The sequence below is a fragment of the Muntiacus reevesi genome, chromosome 8 (genome assembly GCF_963930625.1).
Source record: "Muntiacus reevesi chromosome 8, mMunRee1.1, whole genome shotgun sequence".
Taxonomy (NCBI): Eukaryota; Metazoa; Chordata; class Mammalia; order Artiodactyla; family Cervidae; genus Muntiacus; species Muntiacus reevesi.
In genome coordinates, this window is record NC_089256.1 from 14960155 (window position 1) to 14982202 (window position 22048).

Genomic DNA, 22048 nt, shown 5'->3' on the forward strand with positions numbered 1-22048 from the left:
TTCCAGCAGCTCCTAAGGACAGCGGGGGTCGCTGGCCGGGGAGGGGCGCAGAGTCCAGGAGGCCGGGGCGGCCGGGTCCACAGCGCCGCCTTCCCGGGGGAAGGCGGAGGCGGGGAGGAGGGAGCTGGAGGAGGCGGAGAGCAGAGGAGGGCGGCGCGCTACGAGGTTATTTGTGGTTCGCTTTGATCCCGAGGGGGAACCTGAAACTCTCACATTCCTGGCATAGCAGCCGCCTCCGGCGCGGGCCGACCCTGGGGCTGCGCGCTGGGGCTGAGCCGCCAGAGCGTCGGCGCCTCAGCCGAGAGCACACCTCCGTCGCCTAGCTGAGCTGAGCCGGGCCGGGCCGGGCTGTCGGATTTGACTGCTCGGAGCACCCGCGGGCCGCAGCGGTAAGAAAGGCCTCTTGGCGCTGCGGGGAGCGAGCGGGGCAGCAGAGACGCGCTCCAGCACGGCCTTTTCCGGGAGAGGGAGCAGAAGCCGAGCAGACCCTGAGTCCTCCAGGAGCGGTGCGCCTCTGCCCGCAACCGGCGAGGCGAGGGCAGCTCCGTCCGGGGGCGCCTTGCAGGTCCCCTGGGAGCTCTCGCAGGCGGCGCGGGTCCGCTGGGGCTGAAGGAGGGGACAGCCGGTGGGCAGATAGGAGTGGGTGTCTGGGAGCGCGGATCTGGGAAGGAGGCGCCGCTTGGAGCTCAAGTTGCAGGGCCCGGGGGCTAATTTGGTTCGGTGGGGGCGCTTACAGGTGTCTTTCCTCCCTAACTAGCCCAAGAATTCCTCTTTGTCTTCCTTGGAAAATCCTCTCCGGAGCCACGGTCTGGCTCTCACTTAGAAAGAATGCAGCCTGCCGTCCAGCCCGGTGACGTCAGCGCTTGGGCATTTGGAAAACAAAGAGGGCTCGGGAGGGAGGGGGGAGGCGGGTCCACGACGCTTAAAGACCTCTCCGGACCGCGGCTACCGTCGTCCACCCGCTCCAGGCGCTGCGGCGGCCGCTGGGTGCTCGTGGTCAGCCAGGAGTCCGGGTAGGGCGGGATTCCTGGCTGGGGTGCGATCTGACTTAGAGACCCTCGCTTTGGTTCCTTGGGCCAGAGTGAGCCAAGGTAAAGGCCGGAGTTGTGTGGTTGCTTAGAAGCGGGTGTTTCAGAGAGCCCCGCGCGCTAGCGCAGCAGGGGTGCACGATCCCGGTCGCGGGCGCGGATTTTAGTAACAGCTTAGCTGTGTGCATCTGAGAGATTTGACTGAGACAAACGAGGGATGTAAGGCGCGGGAAGTGTTCCCTGCTCCCAGGCACACTGTTGGGGGAGGAGAAGGGCTGGAATCTGTCCGGAAAACTGCATTCCCCGGTTCTTCTCGGCTGGAGTCAGCCCAGACAGTGTTTAATTTAGGAAATGCCCCATGGATGAAACGCTAGGGCGAACTGATTCCTGTTTGTTTTGCCTCGGGTAACTCTAGAGTCTTGCATCTTCTGTGTGTGTGTGTGTGTGTGTGTGTACGCACGTATGTATGTGTGTGCCCCTGTGGGGTGGGGATGATGGGGTCCCGGGAAGTGTGAACACCGAGATGTCCTCCAGACCCACCTCCCTCTCCCCAGTTCTGGGCAGCTGGGAGGAGGGTGTGGGTTGGGAATGGCTGCTCTGCCGGCCAGCCAAGCCCTAACTGGGGCTAGCTCTGTGGCAGAGGAGGGCCACACTCCTTCCACTGTCCTCCTATATACACAGGACCTGTGGAGGTGTGGGTTATGCTTGGTCTCTGAATCCCAGCTTGGAGATTTGTGTTGGAGAAGGCTGTGGAAAGGAAGCCAGGTGAGGCGGACAGCCTTCCAGGCCATGAGCCACTGGGAGCACAGGCTCAGAAGGGAACACCTTCCTCAGGAGACAATCTCCCTGCAGTTTAGGCGCAGAGTCACCAGCCCTGGGTGCCTGCAGCCAAGAGCCTCCCGCTTGCTCCCGCACCCCTTCAGTCAACTCAAGCAGTCTTGACCATCAAGATGCCGAGTGCCCACCCCCTTGTGCCTAGGGGACCATCAGGCACTTCGAAGGAGCAAGCGTGTGTGTGGCTGGGGTGGTAATCATAAAATCAGAGACATCGGGCCACCCCTTCTTTTTCCTGGAGCACGTGTGTGCTTACTGTCAGGGCGCAGACTCTGACTGGCCCACAAACCTTGATGGGTGGCTCCTTTTTGCCTCCTTTTGCAAAACCACTCTTAGTGTAGTCTCTCTCATCTTTCATCCCTTATTCACCAATCCAGATGCATTTTCTCCTTCCTGCTCACCTTGCAGAGTGACTGCCAAGGTCATCCCATGACAGAGAGGGCTCAGCAGGGTAAAGGGTGGTGAATTAGCTGTGCCAAGGCCAGGGCTCAGGCATGCTTCATGCTGTGGGGGCTGTTTGCCTAGGGCTTCTACCAGGCGGGCGCATGCATGCATGCTCAGTTGTGTCCAATTCTTTGCAATACTGTGGATTGTAGCCCACCAGGCTCCTCTGTCTCTAGGATTTTCCAGGCAAGAATACTGGGGTGGGTTGCCATTTCCTACTCCAGGGAATCTTCCTAACTCAGGGATCCATCTCGCGTCTCTTGTGTCTCCTGCACTAGCAGGCAGATTCTTTACCACCTCTACCCGGCAGGACTCATGCTTTATCACCTGTGATAAAGTAGAGGCGGCGCAGTGGTAAAGAATCTGCCTGCTAATGCCGGAGACACAAGAGCTGAGTGTTTAAAGCTGAACTAGGCCTGCCCTGGACTTTCTCATCAGGCTCTCTAATGGGAAGCTAACTAAAGGAGCCTGAGGTTCCTGGTATCTTTCTCTAGACACAGTAAATCTCCATGAATATGATTATAATGGCAGTCCTTTGCCAGGGATTTACAGCGCTCTGGGACCTCAATAGCCATTGCCTCTTAATTCTCAACTCCATGAAGCTAGCATTATTTCCGATGGAGAAACTGAGGCTCAGAAGTCAGGTGACTGGCCTTAATCAGTAGGTGGCAGCACTGGCAGCCCGACAGGCATGTGTGCCCCTCCATCGCCTTGCCCTTAACCAGACAGTAATGGAAAGTCCCCGCCGTTCCCGGGTGCTCCCACTGAGGGCTCTTCTTTTTCTCCTCCTCAGGTGCTCTGGGGCCAGGTGCCACTGGCCTTTGTCCAGGTGGGTGTGTGCAAGCCCTGGGAGCATGAGGACGCTGGAAGACTCCTCAGGTACGGTCCTGCACCGCCTCATCCAGGAACAGCTGCGCTATGGCAACCTGACTGAGACCCGCACACTGCTGGCCATCCAGCAACAGGCCCTGCGCGGTGGGGCCGGGGCTGGGGGCACAGCAAGCCCCCAGGCCCCCCTGGAGATCATGGCGCCAGAGGACAGTCAGGTGCTGCAGCAGGCCACGAGGCAGGAACCCCAGGGCCAGGAGCACCAGGGCACCGAGACCCACGTGGCAGAGAACGGCCTCTACCGCCTGTGCCCACAGCCTGGCAAGGGCGAGGAGCTGCCCACCTATGAGGAGGCCAAAGCCCACTCGCAGTACTATGCCTCCCAGCAGGCGGGGCCCTGGCCACACGTGGGGGACCGGGAGCCCCGTGGGCCCCCGGGAGGCAGCCGGAGGCAGGATGAGGCCCTACGCGAGCTGAGGCACGGGCACGTGCGCTCCCTGAGCGAGCGACTCATGCAGCTGTCCCTGGAGAGGAACGGGGCCCGCACCCCCAGCCACATGAGCGCCTCTCACAGCTTCCCCCAGCTGGCCCGCAACCAGCAGGGCCCCCCAGCCAGGGGCGCCCCCACTGCCGAGGGCCCGGAGCCGCGAGGACCTCCACCTCAGTACCCACACGTCATGCTAGCTCACGAGACCACCTCTGCCGTCACTGACCCGCGGTACCGTGCCCGTGGCAGTCCACACTTCCAGCACGCGGAAGTCAGGTAACTGCCCACCTTGGTCTTCAGGCTCTTGGCTTCCTTCCAGTGTAGTTTCCCCCGGGTGAAGAGCCTCCAGGAGGCTGGTGGGCTCCAGAGGAAGGCCGATGATACCCTCTCCCTCCCAAGATGGGAGCTAATGCTGGAAGGAAGAGGGATTTAGCCAGGGTCACATGAGTACTTAGCAGCATCCCTGCTTTAATTTGGAGAGAGACACCATTGCCTAATTGGCTGTAGCCATCAAGTAACTAGGGTTCTCAGAGGCTGTCAATTAGAGCAGGGGGCTAAAGGTTAGATTTTAGAAAGAACTTGCAAAGACTAGAGTTGGGAATCTTTCCCAAGTTAAGTGGGAAGAAGGTGGGATCTCCTCTGGAGGCTTCTAAAAACAGAAGTCTTTTCTTCTTTGCTGTCCATGACTTTGGGGAGGCATTCCTAAGTGGAGGCAAGGAAGAAAGGACCAGATGGCCTCCGGACAGATCTCTCCTCTCCTACACAGGGGCAGGAGCTGCCCTGGTACTGCCATTCATTTCCGTTCATGTTCTTCTGTGTGGTCCATGGGGCAGAAGCCTGGGAGAAGGTTCTTGTTCCAGGTGAGCCACTTTATGTGGAGGCTCCAGAGCAGCTGCCAGCGGGAAACTCAGCTTTTAATTCTGAGAGTGAAGGGAAGCCTTTAGAGGATGTGATTTGGTGTCCCTTTTCAAAAAGTTTCCTCTGTTGCTTGTAGAGAATGGATTCTAGGGGCATGAATGGAAGCAGGGATGCCCAGAGAGTTTTCAGAAATAAGGTTCCTAGAAATGAGGCTTTCATTTGGCCCGGGACCTTCTCCTGAGAAGCTGGCACACGCCCTTTTCACACGCCCTTAATTCCGCCCCCACCCCCCACCCCACACACCGGGGTCCAGGAAACCCCATTGGGGGGCCTGGAGGCTTGCAGACCCCCTTCCTCTGGTGCCCCAAGGTTCAAGTCTGGCTTTCTTCGTGCCTGCTGAGTCCTCATTTAGTCACCTACTTTCCCACTGTGCAACATTTCCCGGGAAAGACGCCTTTCTCTGCTCTCGAGAAATGAGTGATGTGATGGCTCTGGAATGGAGGCACCAGAGGACTGAGCCTGTGGGGTTTTGCCAGCCTCAAGGCCCCCCTGCCTTATCTCCCTTCTCAGGGCTTGGTCCTGGAAGAGTTTCAGAAGCTGAGTCGTGGTTTCTTCTTTGGACCATGCTTATTGAGCCCTGTCAGGAAAAGATAATGTCGTGGAAAGGAAGTAGGCTGTTTGCAGGAGAACAAAAAAAGTGGGGGTGGGGGGAGCAAGTGTGAAGGAAAGGAGGCTCTATTCTTTCTGAGAGCCCAGTCATCCCCAAAGAATGCCATTTGTGTCTGCCTGGCCTGGAGCAGGGGAGCGAGTTGGAGGGAGCCAACCCAAGGTGCCACATTTAGCAACACAGGGAGAGTTTGCACATTCCAGTGGGGTACCCTCTCAGCTCTCACTGGAAGCTCTACCTTGGGCAGGAAAAGAAATACATCTGCCAGCCTCTCCTTCAGCCAATCTGGTGAAGATTGTTTGCTGGGAACTGGCGACAGGACTTAGCCTTGGGTCTAAGAAGAGCAGGGGAGCTGGAGTCTAAAGGGGGAAGGATGAAGGGGAGGGATGAGGGAAAGGGCAGGCATGGGTTCTGAGGCGATGGATTCGTCTGGAGCTTCTGGGACTTGGGAAAGCTCCTGGTGAAACTGAGGCGGTCTAATTCTCTTACATCTGGAGCCACAGGGCCCCAGAAAAGCTGTGTGACCCCACATGCTCCTTCCCTTGACATGGGACCCCAGTACCAGAGGCCAGGAGAACACTGTCCCTAACCTCAGGCTATTGTAATAGTTCACAGGGGGCCCCTTCACCCTGGATAATCCGCTGTTTGGGTCACATTTACTCTTTGAGCAGAGAGTAGGCTGTGGTCTCCACTGGAAGGGACAGGGTGGGCTGTCACTGTGGAGATGCCCGCTGCAGGCCCAGCACTCTGCCAGGCAGATGTGGCCCTGACAACCTGCCTGAGGCTAGAGACCCTCACCCTCCTGATTGAGCATGGTCCCGTGCACCGTGGACTCAAACCAGGAGCCAGAATTTGAATGCCTGATCTGTCAGGCTCTGGAGCCCAGACTCAGCCTGACATCTGTCTCACCACTCTAACCTTAGCCACAGTCTTCTAAAAATGTTTCTTCAAGGGGTGACGGGACTCAAAATAGGAGGGAGAAGAAGCGAGTGTGCTGCGTGGGCAGGTGTGTGTGGAGGGCCTGACACCAGCAGTGGGAACAGACAGGGTAGCTGCTGGGGCCCAGGGGCCTGGAAGGTGGTGAGTTTCAGTCGTGATGAGTGTGACCTCCAGACTCAAAAAGAGCTGCCTATGGCTGGGACTATTCAGGCTGATCCCCAAGGCCTGGACCACAGGAGGCTGGGCATGAAATAAGTGTGCTGATGGTAATGCCCTGCAGCCCTGCTTCCCTGGCCCTTTAGGGTCTTGGGGACACCACGTGGAAAGGCCTTCCCCAGAGGTTACTGCGTAACGCTGCAGGAAAGCTGTCTGCCCGGGAGGGCTGGGGCAATTTTATGTGGCTCCGTGGTCTCTGAGGACCTTCTCTTCTGTCCCCCAGGATCCTGCAGGCCCAGGTACCCCCTGTGTTCCTCCCGCAGCAGCAGCAGCAGCAGTACCAATACTTGCAGCAGCCTCAGGAGCGCCACCCACCCCCACACCTGGCCGCCCTCAGCCCTCCTGGGGTGGAGGGCCCGGCAAGCCCACAGGCCTCTTTGGCCACCTCGGGCAGCACCCACCTGGCCCAGATGGAGACCCTGCTGAGGGAGAACGCCAGGCTGCAGAGGGACAATGAGAGATTGCAGAGGGAGCTGGAGAGCACAGCGGAGAAGGCTGGCTGCATCGAGAAGGTAGGCCCTGCTGAGGCCTCAGAGAAGCAAGGGGGAGGAAGGGAACCCCAGCAGGGCTGACTAGGGAGGGGGCTGTCGGAAGGGAGGCAGAGGAGTCTGAAAGCTGGTCTGGCTGGGCTTCTCAGCTGCCCCTTGGGCTCCCCACCCCCATCCCTCATGCACCCCTCCCTGGCTGACTCCAGACAGCTGGGGAGCAGCCGGGAGAGCAGGCCCAGAGCACGAGCAGTTGCTGCCCAGTGGTGGTTAGAAAGAGCCCATTCACCGACTCCCTCATGGTCGCACCCTTCCCCTGCACACGCCCCCTCCGTGGACACCTCCCACAGAGAGCCCTTTGTATCCCCCACACAACAGCAAGTCTGTTCCAGGCCAGCCCTGGTCACAGGGAAAGCCCCTCCTCTTGGCAAAAAACGAGCAACTTATTGGAATCACGGGCCAGCTAGGAGCACGTGCGGAACCTGCCAGCTGCCAAGTGGGTGGGGCATCCGGGGCCAGGCTGGCCCTGTGGGGTGAGGGCTGGAGAGGCACATACTCCAGGCAGCTCAGGCTGGATCTGGTGCTCCCTTCTCAATGAAGGGTCACCTGCTATGCACTCAGCCTGAGCAGGTAGCCTTAGGCTTTCTGTGACCATCCCGTGATCTCCAAGATAGGTCCACCCCCCAGACCACGGTTGGAGCCTCAGTGCTTGATCCTGGTCCATTGTGCTCAAATTTCTCACTAGAAGCCAAACAAAAGGAAAATGCTTCTTTCTGGACAAAACTAGGCACCAGGAAGCTGCCCTCAGTCACCCTGGAGGCAGCCCCTTCCAGAGAACGTGGCCTTGTGTTCACTCAGGACCTGGGGACAGTTGAAGGGACCCTGGCTTGCCTGTTCCAGCAGTCTGGTCCCTCTCTGGAGGCTTCAGGCTGCAGCCTGTCCCACTCGGGCTAGGTGGGTTTTCTGCTGTGGCTTTGTATCTTCTCTCACCCTTTGTGATGGAGTCAGCAATCAACCCTGGCCTAAGGAGGGGACCTTGATGCCACTGCCACCCAGGGAGATTTCCCTTTCCTTCAGCTCTGCTCTCTGCCTCTTGCAGCTGGAGAGCGAAATCCAGCGGCTCTCCGAGGCCCACGAGAGCCTGACAAGGGCCTCTTCCAAGCGAGAGGCCCTGGAGAAGACCATGCGGAACAAGATGGACAGTGAGATGAGGAGGCTGCAGGACTTCAACCGGGATCTTAGAGGTGAGGACCGCTCACGCAGGTGGAGAGGCAGAGAGCACTTATGGACAGCTTGAGTCCACTGTTCTAGGACATCATTCAGAATCTCTGTCCTCTGCAAAAATAGTATAAATCAACTCAAAGGGGACTAGGCTGAGACTCGTTGGGGGCCACCTTGATAGAGAGATGCTTGTCTCTGTGTTCTAGACCTTGGGGCCCTCCTGGAGCTCTCACCCATGTGGCCCAGGGTGACCTGGGGCTTCCCTATGAGCCCACCCCCAGCTTGGAGAATGCAGCCTGACAGATAGTTCCCTGGTTGGGGGGGCAGGGGTCATCACCCAGTAGGCAGCTTCCCCTGTACTCAAAGCTTTCTCCTGAAAACATCTTTTCTTCATTTGAAACAGAAAGATTAGAATCTGCAAACCGCCGCCTGGCAAGCAAGACGCAGGAGGCCCAGGCAGGCAGTCAGGACATGGTGGCCAAGCTGCTGGCTCAGAGTAAGTAGGGGACCCGCCCAGGAGCCCAAGCAGAGGTGTGGCTGGCGGGACCAGCAGAGCTCCTCTTGAGCGGGGGTTGGCCTCCTCTGCCAAAGCAGGGCTTGGAGTGTGGCTTTACCGAATGCCCACTATGCACCCATCACTGGACTGGACTCAGGGGAGGGGCAGCTTCCCAAGGGGAGCAGGATCTGGTTCCCTGTGTACTGGGGAGATCAGTGGGTCGAGGGACAGCTGGGGAGGTGTGCTGACCGTCAGTTCAGTGTCCTTTAGAAGCAGTTGAGGAGAGCCGAGCACTCTGGAAACAGGTGGGATGAGAGAGAAGGAAGGAAGAGTCTGAGTCTCCCAGGGGGTGGACATGTGGAAAGCTGGGGAGCATGGTGAGGCTGGGCCATAACAAGTGTTGGCATCAGCCAAAAATGGAGCTTCACGAACAGGGCACCCTAAAGAAGGAGGTCAGGAGGCTCCCCTAAAAAGGATAGTCAAAGGCTTCTTGAAGAACAGATGCGTTCATTGTTGACTGGCCCATGCAGTCACTCATTTGTTCTCCAGCACAGCTGTGCTGAGCCCCTGGCAGGAATGCAGCAGAGTGAGAACAGGTCAGGAAGGTGCCAGGACAAGGTCAAGAGAGGTGGGGAGCTTGAGGAAGGAGCAGGGTCTTCCTACCATGAATTCCAAGGAACAAGGATGGTCTGGCCCCAGAGGCCAGTGATGGGGGGTGTTCCCCAGCACCCTGAGAGAGGGGTTTTGTGGGGTGGCAGGTGAAGCAGCAGCAGGATAGCTCCAGTGGAGGTGGAAGCAGTTTGAAGGAAGGGGGGACAAAGGAAGCCACCAACTCAATAGTAGGAAGAAGCCTATAGCCTTCAGAAGAGAGAGAGGCGGTTGTTGATAAGCTCCTCGCGTATGCTCTTACTGCCTGCGATAGTGCTATTTGAGTGTTTGCAAAGGAGTTCACTGGGGCAGCTGGTGTCTGGGCAAGGGTGCCTTGGAGGAAGGAGGAACCCCTGCAAAAGCTTACTGAGCTTAAGCTAGATGGTTGGGGGTGTCTGGAAGCAGAGAGGCAGCTTGAAGACTGAGCAAGCAGCACCTACCTCCTCAAGCAGGGCTCAGGCCTGGTCAGGGTGGCCCCCAGGGGGAATGGGGGAGTGCAACACTGAAAGGCTGAGGGTTGAGGGTGGGCAGGAGGTAGGAGGAGGTGACTGAAGGTCTCTGGGAGGGAGAGGATGGTGGTCAGGGCTGGGGAGTGGGGATAGCCCTGGAGGGTCTCATCATTGCGAGTTCGGAGAGGATGGGTTGCTGCAAAGGGGCAGAATGGAGCCAGGCTTTGCCAAAGAAAGGAAGTCGCGGGCTGGTTCCTGGGAGCAGGCAGGGGAGGGGCCCGGGGCTGGCCAGCCTGGAGGCGTTTCCGCTCCCTGGGGAGCGAGGCTGTTCTTGGCTCCTGGCTGGAGCCATTAATCTCCAAGCGGCGGGTGACCTGGATGCCGGGCATTCCTGAGCCCGGGCTGTTCCGCTGCGCACGCCTCCCCCTCCCCCCACACTCCTGCCTGCGCCCCGCCCGCCACGCTGCGGGGACGGACAGTGGGACAAAGGGACTGGGACTTGCTTTCCCAATGGCGCCTCGCTTCCCCCAGGGAAGGCCTCCTGCTCCCTCCACTGCTCCCCAGCCCATGGCCCCCCTCTGTGTCTCCCGAATCTGCTCCCACCGAAGCCTGGAGGCAGCCGCACCCTCCCCCCAGAGTTTTATCCTGGTGGCTGGGGATGGCCAAGATCTCAAGCCTCCGAGCTCTACCAGGGCCTTCAAAGTTAAAGTGTTAGCTGCTCAGTCACTTACGACTATTTGCAACCCCATAGACTGTAGCCGGCCAGGCTTCTCTGTCCATGGGATTTCCCAGGCAAGAATAATGGAGTGGGTTGCCATTCCCTTCTCCAGGGGACCTTCCTGATCCAGGGATCCAACCTGAGTCTCCTGCATTTTAGGCTGATTCTTTACTGTCTGAACCACCAGGGAAAGCGCCAGGGCGTTTGAGGTGTGCAAGGCAGCAGGGACCTTCTGGAAGCCAAAGGCTGGGTCCTTGGTACCCTCCCCAAGGGCTGAGGAAAGCCACACTACCCTTCCTTGCTCCTGACATCCGCAGGAAACCAGAATCCTCAGGGAAAATGTCTGTGGTTGATCTCACCTTTTTTCCAGAGTCAGTGCTAGTAGGGGAGTGTGGCCCCTATCACCAGTGCCATCTGCTTTCCTACTAGGCAAGCAGTACAGACTCCCAGCTCTGGTCAGGCCCTGCCCACCCTGGGCATCTGGCCGTGAGTCCTGAGGCCTGGTTCTCCCAGCCGAGTCCCCCTTGGGCAGTTTCTTCTCACCTGAACCCCAGATTCTGAGGCTGTAAGATGGGACCATCTAAGACTGGGATGAGCTGCCAGCCTCCGACTAACTCTATAAGCTGTCCATTGCTGTGAAGCCTCCCAGGACAGGGCCGTTGTCTCTGGGTCCAAAGTCCCAGTCAACACTCCTGTCTGCCCCTCCACCCCATTCAGGTGTCAGGCCAGCTCAGGATGAAAGGCCCAGTGTTACTGAGTTTCACCAACTTTTCCCTTCACCCCAAGAGTGAGGTGGGCCTGGGCCCAGCCTTCAAAAATTCAGAGTGAACCAGAGCCGACCTGAGTGGCCTGTGTCCTCCTGGGCCCTGTGTAATTGAAACCTCCTTTCTGCCTGCTGAATCCAAGCCTTCACTCTTCTGTTCCAGGTCTATACTGTCCTATCTGATAGGTATTTAGCCACACGTGGCCCAAAGATTAAAATTAATTAAAATGAAAAGTTTGACTCCTCCCTGGCACTGGCCACATTGCAAGTGCGCACTGGCCACATGTGCCTAGTGGCTGCTGCCCTGCTTGGCACAGTGTAGAGCAAATCCCTTACAGCAGAAAATTCCGCTGTGCTGTGACAGTGCTGCTCGAGAGATGGTGCCTTTGAGTCCATCAGGCAGGCCCCTTGACTGGTCCCCCTCTGCCTTCCAGCAAGGCAGGCAGCCTGCACACTAGGGGTGGGGGTGGGGGTGCCTGGTTCTTCAGAGGCAGGCGAACTTTGATCCCTGCCTGGTAGGACCATTCACCTCCTATGTTTCCTCCTCTTTAAGGTGGGGATCACAGATCCCCAGACTGTCACTGGAGGCTTCAGGGAAATAAGATGTGTAAATGCCTGACTCCTGGGGCAGCACACGGTGGTTCTTCCACCGTGACAGATGACCACGTGACAGTCCATCGGAGCCTCTGTTTTCTCATCTGGAAATGGGCATCGTGGTTCCTGCCTACCCAGTCTCTGTTATGACCATGAGGCTGGAGGGAAGTTGTGAATGTGTTTTGGAGATGGTGACACCCAGCGCAGGTGGACAGTGTCTCGGGCTCTCTCCTGGCAAGGCCATGTCCCAGCAGAGGAGCAGTGTGCCCCAGTCATCACTGCAAGGTCTGACATTGACATTTGCTCAGGCCTTAACCTGAACTTCAGTTTCCTGGCCCATACAATAGGGTTAATAAGGGTACCTAACTCCTGTATTAATGAGAAGATGCAGTCAAGCTTGAGCAGCGGTCAGCACAGAGCGTGGCACGTGGTGGGTGCTCTGTGGGGCAGCGAGGGAGCTGCTGTCCCTGACCGGGCCCCTCCCTCTCTCGCTGCAGGCTACGAGCAGCAGCAGGAGCAGGAGAAGCTAGAGCGGGAGATGGCGCTGCTGCGCGGAGCCATCGAGGACCAGCGCCGGCGGGCCGAGCTGCTGGAGCAGGCCCTGAGCAATGCACAGGGCCGGGCGGCAAGAGCTGAGGAGGAGTTGCGGAAGAAGCAGGCCTACGTGGAGAAGGTGGAACGGCTACAACAGGCCCTGGGGCAGCTGCAGGCTGCCTGCGAGAAGCGAGAGCAGCTGGAGCTACGTCTGCGGACGCGCCTGGAGCAGGAACTCAAGGCCCTTCGTGCACAGCAGGTGAGCTGGGAAGGCCCCAGAGCCCCTATTGAGATCCAGGCCGAGCCCTTTTGGAAAGTTAGGACCACCTGGGCTAGCCTTGGCGAAGGCCCCTCCCGGCCCATCAGTCTCAGCAGAGGCCTTGCCCCTTGGCCGTATGCCAACCTCAGGGGCTCGAGCCTTGGACCTCTGTCCTCAGCAGCAGCCAGGATTGGCACCCTTGGTCTCTGGAGAAAGTCTCTCAGGAGCTGTGATGGAGGGGACTAGCCAGCTCTTATGTGTCTCCCTGAGATCAGGGGTGGGGAAGATAGTTGCCCAGATCCTGGGCCTTTATCCTCACTTTGGTCTGTGTAAATAGCTCTCGTGTTTACAGACCAGATAGAGTTCTGTCTCCACCCCTAACCTCACCCTTCCCACGGAGGTAGGGTGACCAGAGCTCCTGGATTGCTGGGGTCTGTCGTAGTTTACACCAGTTGCCCCGTTTTGTTAAGTCACCCCTTCCCCAGTTCGGAGGACAGTGTATATGGTCACTAGGCAAAAGCAAACCCAATCTCCTTTGCACCCTTGGCCACAGTATTTGGGGCAAGGGTGTGGGGACCTGTGCTCCCCCTTTTTCTCCTGCTGGAAGCAGTCTGTGCAGAGTGTGTGGTGCCAGCTGGCCAAGCACTGGCTTCAGTGAGATTCCTCACGTGGCGGTGAGAACCTGCGGCCAACACCCCCCGCCCTCCACCCCTGACCATGGTACCCCTCTCTCTGCAGAGACAGGCAGGCAGCCCCGGAGGTGGCGGTGGCAGTGCTGGGACCCCGGAGCTCAGTGCGCTGCGGCTCTCGGAGCAGTTGCGGGAGAAGGAGGAGCAGGTGCTGGCGCTGGAAGCTGACATGACCAAGTGGGAACAGAAGTACTTGGAGGAACGTGCCATGAGGCAGTTCGCCATGGATGCGGCCGCCACGGCCGCCGCCCAGCGCGACACCACTCTCATCCGGCACTCGCCCCAGCCGTCACCCAGCAGCAGCTTCAATGAGGGCCTGCTCACCGGCGGCCACAGGCATCAGGAGATGGAAAGCAGGTTGGACACTGCAGGCCGGGTACCTGCGGCAGGGGGTGGGGGTAGGGTGGGATTTGTCCAGCCCTTGCCTGGTCCTTAGGGCTTCCCTGGTGGCTCAGACGGTTAAGAGTCTGCCTGCAATGCAGGAGACTGGGGTTCAATGCCTGGGTTGGGAAGATGCCCTGGAGAAGGAATGGCAACCCACTCCGGTACTCTTGCCTGGAAAATTCCATGGATGGAGGAACCTGGTGGCCTACAGTCCATGGGGTCGCAAAGAGTCGGACACGACTCAGCAACTTCACTTCACTAACCCTACATGCTAGGTACCACTCCAGAACGAATGTGGCCTAGGCCCCTGTCCTGCGGGGAGCTGGAATTTCGCTCTGGAGACAACTTAGAGACCCCACAAGATTTCCATTTGACCTCTTCCTGGCTCAAAAACACAAGCAATCAACTTAGCTCCTTTGATCAACAGCCCTACTACTGTCATCAGACAAACCCAGAACCTACCCCTGGGTTTGCCAGTGTGGAAACGGCCCAGCCTCTCATGCACTGGTAGTTTTGAAAGCATCCCATTGCAGAGCTCTGATGGCACTTCTGAAGGCCCCAGCCTGGCTTTAAGGAGGGCTTACCCTCCAACTTCCATGAGGCGGGGAGGGCAGAGGCCACAGGATCTGTGGGTCTGAAGACGTAAACACGGCCTCTCGCCCCTCAGGTTAAAGGTGCTGCACGCTCAGATCCTGGAGAAGGATGCAGTGATCAAGGTCCTTCAGCAGCGCTCCAGGAAAGACCCTGTCAAGGTCACCCCAGGCGCCCTGAGGCCTGCCAAGTCGGTGCCATCTATCTTCGTGGCTGAAGCAGCGGGGACCCAGGGCTGGCAAGGACACTCCTCCAGCGAGCGGCAGGTGGATGCCTCTGCCCAGCTGGCTGCAGGTGAGAGGAGGTGGGTGGGCGGCAGAGGCTAGGCTGTTCTCAGGCCTTTCCTTCCAGAACTGAAGCTCGGAGGAGCTAGGCGTCCCAACTCCTCACCCAGGGGAGCCGGCTTACACTCTGGCTCCAGTGACCTTGCAGCCTGCAGCTGTCCCCTGGTGTGACAAGGCAGGCTGTAGCCCCCATCTCTGGAAATTCCACCACTCTGGCCCCAGCCACTCACCATCAAAGTAAAAATAAACTTCCCCTGCAGAGGTACCTTCTGGGCCAGCACTTCCACTTCTCCTCCTAAGCAGACGCCACGAAATCCAGGAATTCTTACTGTTTTAAGATTTAATCTACAACCTTTTAAGAAGGCTTCTTCCACTCCAAGCTTTTGGAACCCAATCCTGTTTGGAAACGGGAGTGTAATCAAAGTTCTTGCAAATCATGAGCAGCTAGCATCCCCAGGAGGTGTCGTTAAGTTAGGGTCTTTTTCATGGGGGCTACATATTGTGGACAGGGCAGTAACTGAAACTCCTGCCTTCCTAGCAGACAGAGCCCCGCTGGAGGAGCCTGTGACTGTGGCTCCCCTCGCTGCCCACGCCAAACATGGGAGCAGGGATGGGAGCACCCAGACTGATGGCCCCCCGGACAGCCTGGAGCCTGACAGCCTTTTGGGGTGCAGCAGTGGCCAGAGAACAGCCTCACTGGGTAAGTCTCCCCCAACTTTTGTGGGTGGCTGAGGGCACCCTGGGGTGTGAGTCCCGCCCCCACTCATTGCCCACACTCCACAGGGAGCCCTGCATAGGGAGGGTGAGCAGGATGTGGGACCCACCTCAGTACAGGGGAGAGAGCTGGTTGGATATAGGAATAGGGGAACTGGAAACCCTAATTACAAACAGATCTACCTGGGAGGCCCTTTATCTCCTCCTCAGAAGTCTACCTTACATCTTTAATGGCCAATCTGAACATCTAAGATTGAGGAGTTTGGCACTCCCAAGCTAGAAGACTTTGTTTTAAAAGAGTCCCGGAAGGAGAAATTTGAGAAGATGCCATTGAATGTGTTTGCTCTCTTTCACATTAGCCTTTGCATAGTTGCCTAGGCCTCACCAGCTCAGGGAACCACAGGCATGAAAAGAATGTGGTAGCCTCCCTCCCTCAGTGCTCTCCACCCTCCCTCCAAGCCCTCCAACCAGTTCCTAGTTATAAACATTTGCATCTTCCACTCTGGAGGCTGATGGTCTGGATGGAGAGCTGGGAGGGAACAGAGCTCTGTGATGGGTTGGCCAAGTTATGGGGATCTGAGCAGCTGAGGTGGGAAAAGTTGGTGAAGATAGAGCCTATCTTTAAAATGTTATTGGATTTAAAAGACTAGTCTAGTAACCCTCGCTGGCATGTGCCTGTGCTCTTATCTCTCCAGACTCTGTTGCTACATCCAGAGTCCAGGACTTTTCCGACATGGTGGAGATACTGATCTGAGGGAGGTGGCGCCTTGGGGACTCTGAACCATTTCCTGCTGCCCTCTGCCACACGGCCATTCCAGCAGGATGCTGCATGGGAGAGGGGAGCTGTGAGCACCCGTCCCCCGAGAAGACCCTGTTCCTTAGCCCCGTGCTCCTCCTGGGCCCATGCAGCCTGAGGACTGGACCTTTACCTGGCTTGCTGCCAGGTAGCAGTTGAAAGCTCAGAAGGGAGTAGTGCACCCACACTGGGCACTCGGGCAGGGAGGGAGGGGATATGTTGGTTTGGGGGCTGATTTCCAAGGATGGCTGCCCATGGACGCCAGGTGGCCTGGCTCAGTGTGGTCCCTCCACCTCCATCTGCTCCTCAGCTCCTCACTGCCTCCTGGGGATCACCCGGACTTGAATCTTGGTGGCCTGTTGAGCGTGTTAGTCCTGTGGAGGCCACAGCGTCTCCCACACTGTGGAGAGGACTGGGATGTGCCGTGCAGTTTGTACATAATTCCCTTTCTTGTGAAACAGAAGATAGAAGTGGGCTGCTTCAGATTCGCCCCCTCATCCCATGCTCCCAGCCCTGCTGCCTCGGTTCCTCCGAGTTATCTCCCCTTCTCAAGTCCCTGGTCCATGGATTTTGTTACTGCTTGATCCACGGGATGTTGGCTGCTTATTCCCCATCTTGAGCCCTGTTTGAAATGCCCAAGGGACCTCACCACCACCAGCCTCTTGAAATGGCTCCACAGCTCCTGTGCCTGGGACATCTTGTCGGTTTGGTTATGAACCCTGAGCTAGATGAAGTCCGCCACCACGCCGATCTGCCGTGGGGGGCTTCCCAGCACCAGTTCTCTGAAAGGAAACTAGAGAGATGGCCTTGTTCTCATCAGTCTTTGTTCCCCCTGGAGGCACTGGGAGAGGGAACTGTGCTGGTGAGAACTAGTCCTTGAGCTGTAAGACATGACTCAGATGGTCCTCTGAACGGAGCCCCGTCTCAGCATGGCGCCCTGAGGCTGGCTCCTCAAGCCGCCAGCGCGCAGCGCCCTGAAACGGGGCCAGCGCCTGGGAACCGGAGTGGAGTGTCCGATGGCCGCCTGCCAGCGGCAGTGACTGTTACTTCTGGTCTTAAAAAGAGTCTCCCAACTCAGCCCCATGAGTGACTGGTGGGTTTTAGTGGTTTGTCTCGACTGTTTTTAGTTCTCCTTGAGTCTTTGTTTTTGTTTTGTTTTTCTTTTACTGTTTTTAGGTTTTTGTATGTGTTATTTTATTCCTATGGTTCCTCAAGTTTCCTTTTTAAACATTCGCATTTGCTGGACAATTGCATATTTTTTTAAATCCCCCTACCCCTCTGTAAAACCGAAAAATGCATTTGGTTCATGTGCATTGTTTACAAAACAAAAAGAAAAAAAGAGAGGAAAAAGGCAAAAAAATATTGTGAAAGAAAAAAAAAAAACAACTTAATATATTTTGGATTAATATTTGGTATTTCTTTTTAAAGTATTTTTTTGTGCTGTGAACATTTTCTGCCAAAGACCATGATGTGTGTCTGTATGTTTAAGTTATCGTGAATATTTAAAATGTAAACATGGCTGTTTTGTTATGCTACCCTGTACCAGGATTGCTGCTGCATTCCACTGGGTATAACAGTATTTTAATAAAAAAAAAAATTTTTTTTTAATTAGAAGCAGTGTGTTTGTACAAGTGAGGGACTGCACTGAGGGGTAAAGGAGAGAGGGAAGGGACTTCGGGAGGGGGCCTCCCATGTCGGTCCCTGACCACTCTCAACACTGAGCTACAGCCCCACTTATCCACCCTGTGCTCCTGGGCGCCTTGGTTCTTAAACACCAGAGTGTGTCCATAAGCTGCCAGCTCAGTAACTGCTGTCTCTCATAGGAGAGGGGTGAAGGGTGCTGGTTTCCATCTTCTGATAGTGGGAAACCTTGGCAAGGCAGGTCCCTCCTTAATTGCAAGGCTTGGAGTATACACAGTGTAATCTCTTCGAGGATCCAAAATTCCTGTGAATTTGGTGAGGCTGCATGAAGAGGAAGGTTGGAATGAGGATGTGGTTGGCTTTCCGCTTTCCAGAGAACATTTCTGTCAATCTGGGAGGGTCCAGCAGAGGGGCAGCTTCCTCAGATAGCTTTGTCCTAAACGGCTTTGTTTGGCCACATACTGTGGTTACTCCACGGTGGGCCAAGGTGTCTGAAGGTGGCTTTATCCTTCCCTCCCCTCGCCCAGCACAGAGTCCTTGTCTGGGACCATTGGACAGACAGGGTTCTTTGCTGCGTGTACACTGGCAGAGGGTCTTCATGTGCATGACATAGTTTTGGACACTGCTTCCTTCCCAAGCTGTGGCATCACCACTCCTGTCCCAGGCCCAGAAAAGCATACCACTCCAATCCACAAAAGAAAACCATCCTTGTATCAGAAACAAAGTCCCTGCCTCTGTGGGCCAGTTGGCACACGAAGGTTCCCTACCAGGACGTGGGCTGGCAGGCAGTGGGCAGCCAGAGAGACCAGTGATGGGAACAGTCACCCCCATGGCCATGAGTGAAGTATTTTCAGGGTAGATGTAGGGACTCAGCAGCCATGTTGTTGATTTTTGTTTGTTTGTTTTTGTTTTTTTAGCCATGTTGTTTCTGTTTTTTGGGTTTTTTTTTTTTAATTGGAGGATGATTGCTTTACAATGTTGCGCTAGTTTCTGCCATACAACATGAATCAGCTATCAGTTCAGTTTAGTTCAGTTCAGTCGCTCAGTTGTGTCCAACTCTTTGCGACCCCATGGACTGCAGCACTCCAGGCTTACCTGTCCATCACCAACTCCCGGAGCTTGTTCACACTCATGTCTGTCAACTGGGTGATGCCATCCAACCATCTCATCCTCTGTCATCCCCTTCTGCCTTCAATCTTTCCCAGCATAGGATCTTTTCCAATGACTCAATTCCTCGTATCAGGTGACCAAAGTATTGGAGCTTCACCTTCAGCATCAGTCTTTCCAATGAATATTTAGGACTGATTTCCTTTAGGATCAACTGGTTTGATCTTCTTGCTGTCCAAGGGACTCTCAAGAATCTTCTGCAACACAGTTCAAAAAGCATCAATTCTCAGGTGCTCGGTTTTCTTTATCGTCCAACTCTCACATCCGTACATGACTATTGGAAAAAGTTTTGACTGGATAGACCTTTGTTGACAAAGTAATGTGTCTGCTTTTTAATATGCTGTCTAGGTTTGTCATAGCTTTTCTTCCAAGGAACAAGCGTCTTTTAATTTCATGGCTGCAGTGACCATCTGCAGTGATTTTGGAGCCCAAGAAAATTAAAACTCTCACTGTTTCCATTGTTTCCCATCTATTTCCCATGAAGTGATGGGACCGGATGCCATGATCTTAGTTTTCTGAATGTTGAGTTTTAAGCCAGCTTTTTCACTCTCCTCTTTCACTTTCATCAAGAGGCTCTTCAGTTCCTCTTCGCTTTCTGTCGTAAGGGTGGTGTCATCTGCATATCTGAGGTTTTTAATATTTCTCCTGGCAATCTTGATTCCAGCTTGTGCTTCATGCAGCCTGGCGTTTCGCATGATATACTCTGCACACAGGCATGAATCAGCAGTATATATACATACCTCCTCTCCCAGCCCCCTCACCCCGTCCCTCTATGTCATCACAGAACACCAAGCTGGGCTTCCTGTGCTACAGAGCAGCTTCCCACTAGCTATCTGTCTTACACATGGTGATGTATATATGGGGGCCTCCCAGATGGCACAGTGGTTAAAAAAAAGTCCCCCTGCCAATGCAGGAGACACAAGAGATACAGGTTCAATCCCTGGGTTGGGAAGATCCCCTGGAAAAGGGCATGGCAACCCACTCCAATATTTTTGCCTGGAAAATTCCATGGCCAGAGGAGACTGGCAGGCCACGGTCCATGGGGAGAGTTGGACATGACTGAGCAACTGAGCATGCACACAGTATATATATGTCAACCCTGCTCTCTCAATTCATCCCACCCTCTCCTTCCGCCGCTGTGTCCATGTCTTTATCTCTCTTCCTGCCCTCAGCATTCACGTTGATGAGTATCTGAGGCAGGATCCTAGAGACTGACCTCCTGAGTCGGCCTTACCTGCCAAAAAGAGATGGAACCAAACAGATAGAGGAATTGGGAACATCCAAGGACTTTTTAGCAACTTTGCTGGTAGCGTGGCCCAACACAAGGCACCCCAAGTCCACGCTTCCACCCCAGCCCCCGCAGGCCACCTCCCACCAGGCAGGCAGCACCGATGCCCATCTCTCCCTAGATTAGGATTTCTGTGTGGAGTGTGAGGAGGTTGCCATCCTCAGTTGCAGGCCTGGTCCTCGGAGGTGGCCTGAAGGGCAGAGCCACTGTTCCCACCTGCTTCTCCTGGCCACACCAGCCCACAGCAACATTTGCTAAGGTGTGTCCAGACAAAACGGCAGCACCTGCAGGGTGTTCCAAAGAACAGCCTGGCAACGAGGTTCCTGTCCACCTCCACCTGCCCCCAAAAGAGCCCTGGAGGGCAGCTCAGACCCAGGGCAGTAAGGCCTGATGAGGGCACCATCCCATCCCCAGCACCTTGGTCAGGGGCTTGTAAAGCATCTTTAGGGCCCTTTGCAGGAATTCAGTCCATCAAGAGTTACTTTAGTTTTTCCTTTGCATACACCAGGTGGTCAAAGAAACCAGTGTACCTGACGAACATACATGTGTGCGTGTATGCGTCTGTACATGTAAGTGCCTGAGTCTGTCCCACAGAGAAAGACAGGAAGGACATCTATTTCTGGCTGGTGTCCTTCCTGGGTCACCACAGTGTCCAGTGACAGGGTCACCAGGGGGTGTGAAGAGCCATGTCTTCTCAAGCAAGGGGTTGGGTCAGCTTCTCACTGCCATTTAAAATACAGCCTAGGGATTTCCCTGATGGTCCAATCACTAGGGCTCTAAGCTCCCAATACAGGGGACCTGGGTTCGATCCCTGGTCAGGAAACTAGATCCCACCTGCTTCAACAAAGATCGAAGATCCCACGTGCTGCAACTAAGACCCAGGGCAGTCAAATAAAGTTAAAAAAAAAAAAAGAGGAAAGAAAGATAGAAAGAAATGCAGCCTGGCAAAGCTGTGGAGCAGGTGAGCCTCAGGCTGGTGTGGGAGGAGTGGGGGAGTGGGGCTGGCCCTGGGGAGGGGAGTGTCTGCGCACGTGCCTGGGCATCAGTGACAAGCGGGTCTGGGCCATGATGAGGCCAGTCCCTGAGTCCCACTGGTATCTCTGCTGGGCCCTTGGAGGCCCAGTTCCTCTCTGAGGGACAGCTCTGCTCTGCCCGCCCTGCCCCCACCCAGCGCCTCGGCCAACAGGGCTGGGAGTGAAGCTCAGGAGGGGCCCCCACTGCCCCAGAGGGCCGGAAGGCTGCCTAGGGCGCTGTCCCAAGCCTCTCCTTTCTCTCACCTCCGAGTTAATGGTTAACTCTTCCCCGTCCCCAGCAGTGTCGGCAGCAGGCTCAGAGGCCTTGGTAAATATGCCAAGATGTGGGCAGCAAAAGGGGACCCAGGGGCCCAGAAGTAGCTAAAGCCCTTCCACCTGCCCCAAGGACGCAGGCTGGACAGGAGCCTTGTTTGCGGTACCAGCATCTTGTCCCCCAGCTCAGTGAGGACCCGGACAGTACCTGAACACTTGTCCTTGTGTGTGATGCCTCAGGAAGCAGCCCAGAAGCCCCAGCACCGAGCTGTGTCCTCTAGGGTCAAGCCAGCAGGAAAGCTCCACAGCCACTGAGCTCTAGTATCCTTTGTTATTATTAATATGAAGATATAATTCACATGCCATAAAATCCACCCTTTCAAAGCATACAGTTCAGGGTGTTTTATATCACAGCATCTGTTTTAAACCAACAGTCAGCCATGGGTCAACACCAAATGCCCCACCGGTGGACCATGTGGATGCAAAGAGAAGTGCTATTTGATCTGGTGCATTCACACTTGTCGGTTCCTTCTTCTCAAGATGACACTTTGATCTTTCTATAGCTGACAGTCTCCTTCCACTGGGCTGGCCCAGCGATTCCAACACACCCGCCCTGGGCTACAAAGCAAGGACACTGCTTGCTCTGAGCTGGAGCCCTCCGCCATCTGACACCCAGGCTGCGGGACAGACTTCCTGGCCTGAGATTCGGCCAGAAGACCCATGAGCCCGAGTCCCCAGGC

The 22048-nt window shown here is 56.0% G+C and overlaps 1 protein-coding gene across 5 annotated transcripts; it reads left to right on the forward strand.

Moving 5' to 3' along the window:
- The first annotated feature begins 208 nt into the window (after window positions 1-208).
- AMOTL2 (angiomotin like 2) lies at window positions 209-17540 on the forward strand. Of its 5 annotated transcripts, none has more exons than XM_065942392.1 (10): window positions 209-389; window positions 3100-3897; window positions 6525-6813; window positions 7886-8030; window positions 8411-8503; window positions 12173-12468; window positions 13207-13514; window positions 14209-14426; window positions 14955-15116; window positions 15826-17540. In XM_065942392.1, the coding sequence occupies exons 2-10, from the start codon at window positions 3161-3163 to the stop codon at window positions 15882-15884; spliced, it is 2307 nt and encodes a 768-aa protein (XP_065798464.1). In that variant the 5' UTR covers window positions 209-389; window positions 3100-3160; the 3' UTR covers window positions 15885-17540. The 5 variants fall into 5 exon arrangements, with proteins under 5 accessions (XP_065798464.1, XP_065798468.1, XP_065798466.1 ...); XM_065942396.1 differs by having other exon boundaries at window positions 14958-15116; XM_065942394.1 differs by lacking the exon at window positions 209-389 and adding an exon at window positions 960-1091.
- The last annotated feature ends 4508 nt before the right edge of the window (window positions 17541-22048 follow it).